This window comes from Populus nigra, chromosome 7 (genome assembly GCF_951802175.1).
Source record: "Populus nigra chromosome 7, ddPopNigr1.1, whole genome shotgun sequence".
In the NCBI taxonomy this organism is placed as follows: Eukaryota; Viridiplantae; Streptophyta; class Magnoliopsida; order Malpighiales; family Salicaceae; genus Populus; species Populus nigra.
The window spans coordinates 3,701,880-3,715,805 of record NC_084858.1 but is presented as its reverse complement, the minus strand read 5'-3'; the positions used below and the strand labels follow the sequence as shown (position 1 = coordinate 3,715,805).

General features: G+C 35.2%; 1 protein-coding gene across 2 annotated transcripts; it reads right to left on the bottom strand.

The window, feature by feature from the left end:
* Positions 1-1,687: 1,687 nt before the first annotated feature.
* Positions 1,688-13,343, bottom strand: LOC133699323 (AP-2 complex subunit alpha-1-like). 2 transcript variants are annotated; one of them, XM_062122540.1, is made up of 27 exons: positions 12,903-13,343; positions 11,081-11,212; positions 10,552-10,677; positions 10,291-10,353; positions 10,106-10,203; positions 9,807-10,014; positions 9,542-9,613; positions 9,369-9,461; positions 8,766-8,867; positions 8,529-8,626; positions 8,153-8,234; positions 7,946-8,034; positions 7,287-7,392; positions 7,123-7,188; positions 6,882-6,988; positions 6,682-6,786; positions 6,472-6,592; positions 6,147-6,329; positions 5,806-6,039; positions 5,462-5,542; positions 5,155-5,319; positions 4,958-5,044; positions 4,737-4,862; positions 3,701-3,781; positions 3,542-3,613; positions 2,395-2,474; positions 1,688-2,312 (listed from the first exon to the last, which is right to left on the bottom strand). In XM_062122540.1, the coding sequence occupies exons 1-27, from the start codon at positions 13,032-13,034 to the stop codon at positions 2,174-2,176; spliced, it is 3,048 nt and encodes a 1,015-aa protein (XP_061978524.1). In that variant the 5' UTR covers positions 13,035-13,343; the 3' UTR covers positions 1,688-2,173. The 2 variants fall into 2 exon arrangements, with proteins under 2 accessions (XP_061978524.1, XP_061978525.1); XM_062122541.1 differs by having other exon boundaries at positions 5,806-6,036.
* Between the last annotated feature and the right edge of the window lie 583 nt (positions 13,344-13,926).

The window sequence follows — 13,926 nt, the reverse complement described above, 5'->3', positions numbered from 1 at the left end:
CATTTTTTAAGAAACAGTATCCTGTTGCTCTTCTTGCATGACTTCTAAATGAGCCCTCCGAAATCCCAACCAATTTCTCAAATCTCGAAAACACTATTTATTAGAATTTAATTATGGTATTGAAATGTAAATTAGACCCACCCCATTTTGTGTATAGGTCTGGCAAATTTTGGATATTGTAGGGAGAAAGGGAGGGAGGTTTTTTTTCTTTTTCTTTTTTTACTAAAAGAACAAAGAGGTTACAAAAGGGCGGGAATACTGTTTTTTTTTTTCCTTCCAAAATGAATGATCCAATCAATACAGGCCCACGGACCATGGCCCACACTAGTTGAACTAAAAACTACAGGCCTAGATGGATGAAAGCCCATACCAAAGAAATGAATAGACCAATCCGAACATCTAATTTTGTGCTAGCAGGCTGCGGTTAAAATTTCGTGAAATCTCACATTTTCAGGAGCGCCGCCGCCGCCTTCTAGTTACATGTCCGTTGGTGAACGTAGAAAGAACCCTTAGAAGGTAAGATCAAGTAGTAAAGGTTACTATGTATGTATGCCATGGATGGATATATACAGCAGATTTATAATTTTCACGCAGGAGTTCAAGGAAATGGTGAACTTGGGTTCCAAATTCTTTAACCCATTTCAGCTTTCGAGGACAACAGTAAAAATACTCAAGTCTTGACATTAGTAATGTATTTGGTTCAGTGTTAAAGGGGTTAGCATTTAACCCTCTTTAATCTTGTTCGGAAGATTTTTTAGAACAGAGAAAAAGTTTAATACTTGTGGTATGATGGGAATCAAATCATGTGTTATTTGAATTTAATTGATGATCTATTATAATTTTTATATTTAAAATAAAATATTATGTCAAAAAACTGAATTCGTGTTTAGAATACCTATGAAATTAAAAGAAATTTTCCTTTTAATTCAGAATCCCACCCTCCAGTAAACCAAGAAGGGTTGGTTCTTGAATTACCTGGTTATTTAGATTCAAATTTTGTAGCAAAAATGTTTGAAGTTTTGTTCTTTAAATCCTGTGTGAAGCTGGATTCCAACTGCCATCATCATGGCATCAACAAGGAGCTTAGACAAATGGAGTGTTCATCGTCATCTTCAAAAAAGGGAATGACAATCCAGATTTATTTGCGGCAGACTAAACTGATATGTTTGTCTCTTGCTTGAGCATTAATTTTTATAAACAAATTTGAAGATTATTTTTTAATATAGCAAATTAGAAAGTCTTCCTATTTGCTTTTGCTTGTTTTTTTTTTTTTTTTTTATAATTTAAATTTCATTTAGAATTCAAATCAAAATTCCAACCACAAATTAATTTAACCATTAAAATTAAATTCAATTAGCCTGACAAGGGAGAGGGGGGAACACTAAATTTTAGGACAGAGAAATTTGAAGTTTGTGCTTTTTTTTTTTCAAATTCTATTATTTTTTATTATATTTATTTTAATATCATTATAAAAATTGTAAAATTGTCACTCCAAATAATTCTTACACGCCACTAAACAACATAATTAATCATTTTCTTACACCCTTAACCTCAACATTTAACCTTCAATAACCCCCAGCCAGACTATAAACAGTACAAGAACGAGTTTTCTTCAGAATGGAACGCAGCCATAAAAGCTCACAATCCGAATAATAATTTTTTTAAAAAAATGGTACGAACCAAAATATGAATAAATAACATTACTCCCAGTTTATAACTCTTGTTGAATAAATATAATTAGGCATTGACAATTAGATACAAACTATTACAACTGTTTCTACTTCATGTAAAATATCTTACAATGCTCTCAAATTTTTGTGCTCCAGAAACCAATCCAGTAAAACTGGGAAGAGAAAGGAGTGTAAAACTTTTTCAAGTGAAAAAAGAAATCAAAGAAACCCTCGCCCCAAAATATATTTAGAAATGAAAGGAAGAAAGAAAAACCTCACTAAGCACATTACAATAGTGCAAGAGAATCTCAAAATCCCGACCATCCCATGGAAATTCAATTTGAATACTTGAGCTGCTCGCAGATTGGCTCACCCTTGGTTCCGCCAGCCCCAGCTCCTGGAATTTCTGATCCGCCTCTTGAGAACAGATGGGTGGACCCACCGTATAAATCAAGTTTACAAGTGTATATTGAACAAGTCTTCACAAATCAATCGCCTCAATGTTACAGCAAACCAGCCAGCAGAGCCCCGGGATCTGTCAAAGCTGCCGGATTGGTTGGCTGAGCTGCTGGTGGTGCCGGTGCAGGTGGACGTGATGCTGTAGGAATACTAACTAATTGTTCTTTGATAAACTCCTTGAGCCTGCACAAGGAAAAGTTTGAGAAATGTAAACGGTTTCAAGTGTGGGTTGACAGACTTGTAGGCTTGGACATCAAATACATACTCAAATGTCAGTGTTGGGTCCCCTGAGGCAACCGTCATCCGCAACTGCGTTAGATCTGCCGGGTCTGTTTCGATTCTTATCTGAAATATTGCATACAAAGAGGCTGTCAAAGAGCAGTTCAAACTAACAAGAAGGAACCGATTGTGAAGAGGGAAAGAGTTAACAAATGTTTATATCAAGCAGCCTAGGAAAGCTTTCATTTGAATTTATTTTCAACTCTTAGGCCATGTTTGTTTCCCGGAATTCACTTTCCAGAAAACCTCTTTCCAAACTTTCCTGTGTTCGTTTGCCATTAAAAAAATTGACCAGCAGAAAATACTTTCTAGTCAAAGAAAAATTTGGCTTGGGAAAAATTTGAACGGAAAACATTTTCTGGAAGTTTTGAAAAATTTAGAAATGTCATATTATTTGCTGCTTATATCAAATTTGATCCTCAAACTTTTAATTGCTATATATATTTTGTTTTGAATATTTATTTTTCAATTTCATCTCGTAAAATTTAATTTTTATATTAACTTTGATCCTTATTTTTATAATTGTTATTTGCTTTTCCCTTATCATTTTTTTATTGAAATTTTTTATATATCAAATTTAGTTCTCATTCTTTTGATTGTTACTTATTTTATTTGAAATAATTTATGAAATATTAATTATTATTATTATTTTAATTTCTTCATCTTCTATTTTTTCTATTTAATCTCTATTATTTTGATTATTATTTATTTTATTTGAGATAATTTATGAAATTATATTTTTTTTCAATTTCTTTCTCATTCAACCTTTTAATTTGTAAGATTTGTTCCTTATTATTTTAATAAACTTGAAAAAAATAAAACATTAATAAGTTATTTTTCAGCTTATTTTACATGACATAACCAAACACTGGAAAGTGTTTTCCAACTTATTTTTCATTACACTGCCAAACATCAGAAAATAATTCACTTTCCTGGAATTCACTTTCCAAAAGAAAACTACTTTCCAGCAAACAAACGGGGTATTATGAATACATACTAGAACTATACACCAGGTAAGATAATGAGACCCACTAACAAATCCACCATACAAAATGCTCATTCTATGACAGCAAATAGAACTACAAAACCATTTATTAACCCAAATAAACAAAGACAATAAAAGATATACTCACCAAGCAAAGCATGGGCCGTGTACTCTCCGAGTAAAAAGTTGTACTTGCAACCAGGTTGTTGGGGTTTGGATCCTAAAACAGAAAACAGAGCAGTGAACAACTCTTTATATAACTCAAAATGACAATAGTGGACAGAAAAAAGAAGAAAGAATCACTTACAAGCCCCGGACAAACTGTCAACCTCAAACTGTTAAATAGATTTGTCATTTCAATGAGAGGCATTGGCCTAACGCCTCTAACCTGTACAATTAATAAGATAATAATACAAAATGATTATGTTAGTCAATGCAAGGGGATCAGAAATAGCAACATAATAAATGGCGATTGTGCTTGCAACTAACAATATTGACGAGTTTCAGCACCAAAGATTGGCTGTTTAGATTTTAAACATCCTTGAAACCATGACTGATAAGATCCCTACATCCTCTACAAGCAAGATCGACCATTTCATATTGATCAACCAAGAAGTATTTATAGATTATTTTAATTTAATTTTATATTTTGATATTTCTTGTAAACCCAGTTCATCTAGGAATTCATCTTACTTTGTAATGTGAACATTACACTATTTAGAAATCGCTTATTTAGGAAGTTACTATTGGCTAGGAGCTTCAGTCATTTATGGTTCTTCCTTTTCTTTTTCTGCTTCTTCTTCTTGAGAATGACACCTACTGATGTAATAGGTAGACTTGATTATTTTCAAGTACTCTAAGTTGTCAGTGGACTTGAAATTCATTCAGTAACTTCAGGTGCTTCTATTTCTTTCCTGTGAGACCCTTTCCACAGCTACAGTAAAAACCCTAATTTAGGCCTAAAATTATCGATTTTCAAAATCCAGCTCACTGTGAAATCTTTGTGGGCACACATCCAAAGTTCTCCTACATGACACATCCTTGCTAACGAATGAGAAAGCAAGATATACCACTCTAAAGGCAGCTGTAACAGTTAATGCTGGAACAGTGTAACAAACTTGTGCAAGAATACACACACACAAATCATTTGTGTGAAAGCCTATAATATTTATCAACTGGTGCCAAGACTTGATACATCACTCTACCAATCAGGTTGTATAAAGGCAGCGACACTCAGCAGCATGAATCAAATCAGAATCATAACATGGAACAAACAGGGAAAGAACTTTTCAGCCCAACAAAAAAAAACTGACGTGTTTTGAACAGGAGCAAAATATACATACTACTTCTTGAAGCTTCAGTGGTGGTCCTGAAAGTGATCTCCATTGTGGGAAAAACTCTTCAGCAGATACTGAAATAGGCTGTAGAAATTTGTTTAGAACAGCTGGAAGCCGAAGCTTGACATTGACCTACAAAAAGTCCAAAATTAGATAATTGTAAATGATAAACATAGCAGGCTATTTAACAAATTAGCAATGTGGAACACATTTCCTATATTATGTACCATGTTTGTACCAAACTTGTAAGAGAAGTCAAGAACACCAACATCCCTGCTTGGGTGGAGATTCATTAATTCAAGCGGGCATTGCACCTATACAACCAAGAGGAAACATTTAAGAATAATTGATGATTAAGGAACAATAATGATGAAACGGTGACACACGGTGATCAACAGTCAGTTATCAATTCCAAGCATTTTACCTGTGCCCGTGGAGGAATAGTTTCAGGTACTAAGGAGAGCTCTATTTTTAAATGGACAGGAGGTAGTATCAGAGCCTGAACAGAAACAAGTGGAGAAGTGTTTTTGTTTCCCAAGAAAAGGACAAGACGCCCTTGATGCGCTCGCCACTCTGCTTTAATACCAATCTGCAAGATATTTGATGCTAAAATCAGGGAAATTATTGTAGAAGCTTTGAAAGAACTGTGTGGCCAACTTTAAATGCTATGAAGGGAAGTGGCTTGGACATCTAACAAAGAGAAGTAATTGTTTGGAAACAACAACTCATACCTGAATGTTTGGATCCTCATATAAAACACCACTATCCTTCAAGCACAAAGCATAAAATCTTTCGTTGATATTTCCAATTGGCTGCAATCATCATGAACAAACTCAGCTTGTCAAATGCAAGAATCAAAATGGTATACAAGTCATGTTTGATCTGCCAATGCACTACAGCTGAGTTATGCTAAACCTGCTTGAATGGCATTGCATTATACATAAAAACATGCTCAAGCAAATCCATCAGCCTACACAATTAATGGCACAAACAAATCTGAAAGGGAAAAGACTTCCAAGTTTTTACATGTTATAAATTTCCTATAAACTAAACATGCCATAGCAGAACTACATACCTGAACAGTATTGGTTTGCTCTCCTACAGGAACAATGGCTGCATAGTCCGCTGAACTTGGAACCCCTTCCAGTCCAGAAACTGCATTTGGCTCAGATTGGACAGCTCCAGGAGGTCCTTCAATAGCCAGTGGACCCAGGAGATCACCTAGGAGATCTCCTGAAGCAGGTTGAGGATCTACTGTAGTCAAAGTCCCATTTTCCTGGGACAATCCTTGGTCTGCCGAAGTATGCTGCTATCAAGTTAAACAAAAAACAGATTCCCAAATGCAACTCAGAAATCATGTATACATTCTTCCAAGTAAAAACTAGGATTCATGAATAATAGACAAGAACCACCCACATCGTCACTCATGCTGGGAATTTTTACTAGACTAAGCTCGCCAACAATTTGAGGTGCCCCATTAGCAGGCTGTTGGTCTGTTACAACCAATGCATTAGACATTTGCTGCTGTGCTCGCAACTTAATAGCACTTTGATCTGCAGAATCTACTTCAGCATCCTCAGCTTTTTTTAACAATGCAGACTGAATTTCCAAGTGAAAAGACCAAAATTAGTTCCAATAGCACGCAATTGAATCCCTTAATCAGAGTCAGAGATGAGTTTGCACGTGGTAACCTAGAATAATTTCTTTATTTGGATCTATTATTGTAAGTAAATGCATATACCTGACGCTCAGGGAATTTAGGCATTTCAGCCAAAATGTCCATTAGAGCTGCACCCTTCCTACTTAATGCAAAATACTCAACTGCTCGTTGTTGTATCTCAACATCAATGCAACTCTCATATCTATGAAAACACACAAAATTATTGAGGTCCGCAGAATAACCAACACATAACAACCTAACAGAGGATGAGAGGAGCAAAGTAAAACTCACTTGCTAAATATTGCCCAGACAAATTTTTGTAGTTCTGGGTCCGCAGGTTGAGTGTGCATTAAGATCTTAGCATATGTGGAAAGAAGAATTGGAATGGTTGTAGTTCTGCAGACACATTCATTTGTCTAACATATCAATGACTAAGTGAAAATAAAATATAGATATGACAGAAAAGATAGGCAAAGGTTAGGTGTTCTTACGATACAGTAGGGAGCTTCTCGTGTATGACACTAAATATTTCCTTTGGACTACAACCAGGCCTTCTGGCCAAAAGGTGGCTGTATTCTCCAAGGAGATATGCACTGACCTGTTACACCCACATACCAATACCAAAACGAGTCAGACATCTATATCTAACACACACACACCCCTCTCTTTTCATATCAGAGTAATTTACAAACTAGTAACAGTGCCAAAAGGTATCAGTACAAAACAACACACCTTGACCATGGTCTCATGTATGGCAGGCTTGTCAAGATACTCTCTGGCTTTTGCTGCTGCATAAGGCTGATCAAATGTTTCAAGTTTCAGTAGAAAAGTCTCTAGATCGAGGTCTCTATTATCAACAAGATTTATTATGCTTAAACCAAGGATATTTTGATTACCTGTAGGTCTTCATTGTTTGTAACAAACTGCACAACACGAAACCATATATCATCACTGACAAAATCCCCTGCCTTGTCAATCAATTGAAGTATCACATCCACATACCTGTGCTCAAGATAAATAGTATACACAGATAAACAAGTGCAAGCAACAATTGGTATTTGGTTGCTTCTGATCAATAACAAACAACTTGGAATCTAGCAATGTTAAACTAGCAGTGAAAAATGGTTGAGTGATGAGCTCAAGCTACTGATTTCAGTTTCACAGGGATGGAAATCTTCTTTTACTAATATAAAGTAGAAAAGATAGTATATTGTCTTGCAGAAAGTAGATTATTAGTTCAGCACAGATATGGGGAGGAAATATGAGAAAAGCCATGCAAGAAGGATGGAAATTACTCAGCATTGCAAGAAATTTCAGATTTTTAAGACAGTTGCTTGCCAGGGAGACGTGTCTTTCCAAGTTTGAATTTTTAATGCCAGAATTCATATCAACATTTCATTTTAGAGCCAAAAGCCAATGATGTTTATGACTTAAAAATCAAAAGCCAGTCCATTCATGTTTCCTTCAATGTATATCCAAATGATAAGGAAATTTTGCTTTCACAACTACTATGCCCAGCATTTCCCTATAGCTTGTAATGGCAAAAGATCCTTACCAAGACAAATCAGGAGCAAACTTTTCGGCAAGAATGGCAGCTTTAAGAGACAGCTCCTCACGCATTGCAAAATCTGCTGAGCTAAGATACTGAACATCAGATAAAAATCAGTGCACTCTCATCTTTCTTGGTAGACCAATAACGAATGCCAATAGAATTGTGAACTACATTCATATCAAACCACATATTCAATGCATATATTTATACCTGCAACAGTTCTTCCACTATGTCCTTTGCATTTGAAACATCACACATACCATAGAGTAAATCAAGAGCACGCCGACGGATACTGTAGGGAAAACTTGAAGTCAGCTAAATAAATCTGAGAATATAATTGATCTAAAACCTCAAAAACTATCCATTGGCATTTAGGGGTATGCAATCAGTTTTATCCTCATAAACACGAGATATCCAAAACACTGCGCATACATCTGAGCCATGTTTAGTGGATAAGATGCCCTCTTTTTATAATCATATGAAAATCTCAAAAGGAAACAAAGTAAAAAACACAGAAGTCATATGCATCAGAAACCACATCAAGAAATATAAAATTTTCATAAAATGCAACACACTCAAAGTTAACCTGATGTCAGGATCTTTCAACGAGGTAATGATCTGTGCCTGATGTCTTTTAATGATATCTTGCACATCTGTAACCATCAACATCCGACTCATATTCTCCTGCAGCAAAGCAACATAAATATTGTAATGTTCAATCATGCAGTTATACAACAGCAAATAGATTCACCCATCAAAGTTTAGACATATATCCACTTTAGTAAGTTTACTGAGTTACTAAAATGATAAAACTACAACTCACCAAGCCAAGATATCGGATATTTGGTTCACGTACAGCAATAAACTTGCCAAGAAGGGCAACACACTGAGACATCATCTCCTTTTCAGCATCAAGATGCATTACCTGCAAAAAGGAAATTAAGATCTAGAAACCACAATCTGCAGGCTTCTAACACATTGGCACGCTTGCAAAGTAGGGGGGGACTTGAATTCAAGTCCCATCTTTGCCAGCATATCATTTGTCTCCATAAATAAAGCACAACACCAGGACCCTTAGAATGCTCATTAACTATAAATTTACTTCATTAAGCATTTATGTAGTTAAATTGTGAAAAAGAGGGCAGAAACCCTATCACATGCATTTCCAACCACAGTAGAGAAATTAAGAAGGATAGTCTCGTAATGCCACCAAAGGCTGAGAGCTCATATGGTAATGTAAAACCACAACTAATCAACTTGTTGGGGGGGGGGGGGATTCTGCTCCTTCAAAATCAAATCCTTTCTTTAATCACATGCACATGCTTGTCAATAACAACACAGTATATTATATCAACAAACAATACATAAGCTGTTATATATATAACATGTTGATGTACCAACATGCTTAGTTGAGCAGTCAACTTACAAGAGCAAGGGCTTCAAAGAGAACAGCATGTGATGCATTGTTCTTATTTACATTTTTTACAACATCAGTTCCCATTAGTATCCGCTGTAAGACCTGAGATCACAAATTAGGTTTTATTAGAAACACAAATCCTAACGAGGATGTCAAATTAAATTCTTTGAAAACAGTCAGACCTCAAACAAGGATCTTCTAACATTAGGATCTTCAATAGTTGGAAAGTACTGAAGCGCCCTCATTGCCTTAACCTGTACAATTGAATCAGCATGAACTTGTAAGCTATGAATGGAGAAACTTCTGACTGCTAACATTCACGAGATTTAGGAGGAAAACTGGGTAGATTGGATCATATGTAATCAACCTTGCTATGAATCCTTCTCCCTCCCTCTCTCTTCTTTTTTTCCAAAAGACAACAATAAAAAAAAATATATATATACTGACCTGAAGCCAAGGAGATGGGATACCATAATAAGTGTATTCTTGTGGGATATCTTGGTTCCTCGCAAGTCGCTCCAATATCTTAACACACTTTGGTAGACAACTCCAGTATGCCTCATGGTTATTTGACACTAAAGCAACAAGAAGGCTCGTAGAAGACGTCAGAACACCAAGATCACGTTCATCTAGCAGTTGTGCCATCCGATCCGCCCTAAGGCATTTGAAAAAAGAGACCATTAAAATCGACAAAGATAAAAGGTATTTTTGGATAATAGCCTAGAAGGTAACCTTCAAAAACATACCAGCCATCTATATTGACGACATCTGGATTTTTTCTGTACAAGCGCAGCAAACATAATGCAGCCTTCTTTCTCACAAGCGGCCTGCAGCTACTAGAAATCTAAAACCAAAAACGAGGGAGACGTTCACATCAATCATTTTCAAAATATGCCAGTGAAAAAAACTCAAAATTATTGCCATCTCTTACGAGTAACTTTTGAACATCTGGTGCCAAAGATTCAGCAAATTCTCTTCCACCAATATTCCCAACCTGCAATAATTAAAGCAAAATAGTCTCAAAGGTAAGATTTCAAATAAATGTTGTAGGGTGTGTCAGAGAAAGGAAAAGAGGAGAGACACTATAGAATAAAAAGGAACAGACAAAGGTACTTTTCTGAAACATCTTAACATCATCTGAAAATAAAAATACACAAGTCTAGAAACTAAAACACATCTTCTGTTACCATACCATAGTCAAAGCCAGGCACTGAAAAGTTTCATTCCGACCAATAATATCATTGCGCACTGTATTTATTGCTAATCTCAGAAAATCATGGTTCTCATTTAGCAAAGATGATGTCACTATGTACCCAACCTGCAGGCATTTGCAGAAAAGCAAAAGTTAATTGAACAGCAAAGTCAATTCTGAACATAAAGGAAACAGAAATGCATAAGTTCACATCATGGGAGGTGTAGCTTTTGAGGAACACATTATATTTATCTTAGGAAATACTACAAACACGTCGTTTCCAATGATCTTGAAGGCTTCCATTCCTATACAAAATTTAATTGGTATAGATATTGCTTTCCTTACCATTTTAATGGTTCCTATTGACCACATGTAGAAGAGCTCTTCAGGATTGTTAGTACATCCACTGACTATGGCAAACAAACCAGTATAACCAATGTTTTCAATGATTCACTTAGACAAGCCAATTACCAGCCAGCCACATGACTATCAATCATTAGAAATCATGAAAAGCATAGACAAAATTTACCTGCTTTTCAGGGTACTTCGGCGCAGATATTAAGGAAACAGCTTCCATGTGACCAAAATCTACATCATAGCCTAGCATGTGAATGTAAAGCATTTTCCAAACATATTTCTTCTTTTCATAATGAGTCAAACCCTGTCAAAGAAACAAAAAAATCCATATAACAGCTCTCTCGATTTAATAGAATATTGCAAGTGTTGTCTGATACATGGGAGAATTAACAATACATAAACTTTTACATAAGCTATTTAAAAGCATTTACATCATTCCCTGACGTTGTATTGTTCTGATTGAGCAGCAATTCAATAAATTGCATACAACTTTCAGGTAGATATTAAGGACGAACAACAAGGTGATGCAGACAGGAACAAGATGCAGCAGCAAACCAGTAATTAAGAATGTGAGAAACCAAACTTCAAAAACTGTTTTTAATGCCTAAGAGGTTCCCCTGCAATTCTAAATTTCTCCAACTGGGCCTTTTTTAAAGTTCTGAATCAAAACATGATCAGTCAAACTATATCACGAGATCGAATTATCACCACCTGAAAAAATCTTTGAACCTCAAAGACCCAGAGCAATCTTGAGCTTTTAACAAAACACAGATCTAACACAAGTATGGGATCTAATATATGTAAACTTAACTTGAGCAAATTCTTTCTTCCACTATAAGAAAAAATAAGCCTTTTCCCAAATACACAAAGCCTTTACGTGGGTTGAAAGCAACTCTTTAGCTTCCCACCGACAACAAACAAATTTAAAGGCATGAGTGCAATCTCCAAAACATTAACCCGCAGATTTGAACTGGGATTTCTGTTTCGAACTAAAGCACTTCCTCATCTTCAAATTATATGCAGTCAAATAATAGACGATAGCTACTAACTTGGAACAATACTGAAAACCAACACGATTCTTAAATATGAATAGGCAATAGCTACTAACTTATTTCCTTTACTCGATGTCACAACCATTCCATCCCAAAAGGCTACATCTTAGAAACTAAGATACATTTCCCTTCTTACATACCAAAGTTTTCCACACAAGCCTTTCCCATTCGAGGTCCAATCAAACTCAACATCATTCAGCCATATGTATTTCAATGCAGTGAAAAAGGAATGTCCACTCAGTGCCATCATCAGTTCACATCTGCAGCACAAGTAAATATCCAAACACACTAACTAAAAGGGCTCTAACCTGATTGCTATTCCTATTACTTCTTTCCTTTTTGTTCCATCGACATTTCAAACTCTTCGATCAAGTAAACCACAGTGAAAATATGTTCTATATGCCCAACCTGACCCTTCATCGAGCTGCTGAGAATTACTCATTCTGACCTAAATCAGCGTCAACGCACTTCTACTCCTAATCTTTAAACCATATATCTCCACGCCTGACAGTTCACTAAAAAGAACTAACACCAAGAAAAAAATTCCAAATTTACCGCCATTCACTGCCACGAGCTCGCACAACAAGAACTCTCCATTTCCACAGGCACTAAACATTTATGCTATAAGCTATGCTAATCTAAATGAAATTTTTTTCTCCGAATTCACTTCCCGAAAAATCCCAGCCATTGGATTTACCAGACCCACCGCTGTGGTCAACACAATCAACTGATACAGCTCTTCCAGAAGTGAGTAACTTTATGTAAGATTAACACTATTACTCTTATGCCATATATACTTGCATTAGCTCAGCTCCATTTCAAACTTCACTGAGAAATTTCTCGGTGATTAAAGTAATCAGATATAAATTAACGTTATCTAAATAGACAAAAAATGATTAAATTGTAAAAATAAAAAAGAATTGAAAAAATAAAAACCCTAACCTTTTCGCTTTTGAAACGAGTACGGATATTGCCAAGCTCTTTATCAACGCGAAGCCTTTCTTGCTCTTTGTTTTGACAATTTCGAATATCGCTTATAAAGACAGAGAGACCTCTCATGCCTGATAACGCCATTTCCCTCTCAGATCCAACAATTAGAGAGGGTTCCTCTTTTTAGTTGTCAGTTTTCTTCGAAATCGTCTCTCTTTGATAGAACGATGACGGTTAGATCTAAAAGAAAACGATGGAGATCTGAGTGTGAATTTGGAGCAGGAATGGCGAGGGAGGGAAACGGAGACTTGACGGGATGATCGAGAGAGAGATGGGAATTTATTTTGTTTTGCGTTTTCCTTTCTTTTTTTCTAGAGAGAGAAAGGGTGGACTGAGGAGAGGAGGGACGACTTTTATTTACCTTAATTTAATTTAGTTTAACCTAACCTCCTGCGAGTCCCGTCTGTAATTTAATTCTTCCTCTTTTTTCTAGAGAGAGAAAGGGTGGCCTGAGGAGAAGAGGAGGGACGTTGAAAATTTTTAAATTTTGTTTTTAGTTTAAATTAATTTTTTTAATATTTTATAATTTTGTATATATTAATATTAAAAATAAATTTAAAAAAATAAAAATTATTATTCTAATATATTCTAAAATAAAAATTATTTTAAAAAATAATCTTTCCCATGTTTTCAAACATACTCTTTCTTTAATTTAATTTAACCTAGTTCCATCCTTAATTTAATTCTTTTTATTTGCTTTTATTTTCCTCTCATCCGCCACATATTTCAATTTTTTTGTCAAAAATTAAGTATTTTTTAAGCATGGAAAATAATAATAATTTTTATTCAATATTTTTCAAGTTATCTCTAATCAAGCCTATATAATAATGGAAATCTTTTTTTATCTTGTGCTGTATCATTGATTATGATTCGTGCAAAACAAATTATTTTATGATATTGATCCTCAAGTTATGTACCTTAATTCATTTATTCTCTTACTTTCTTTATTTTTTTTTGATAAGGTCATGTTATTTTC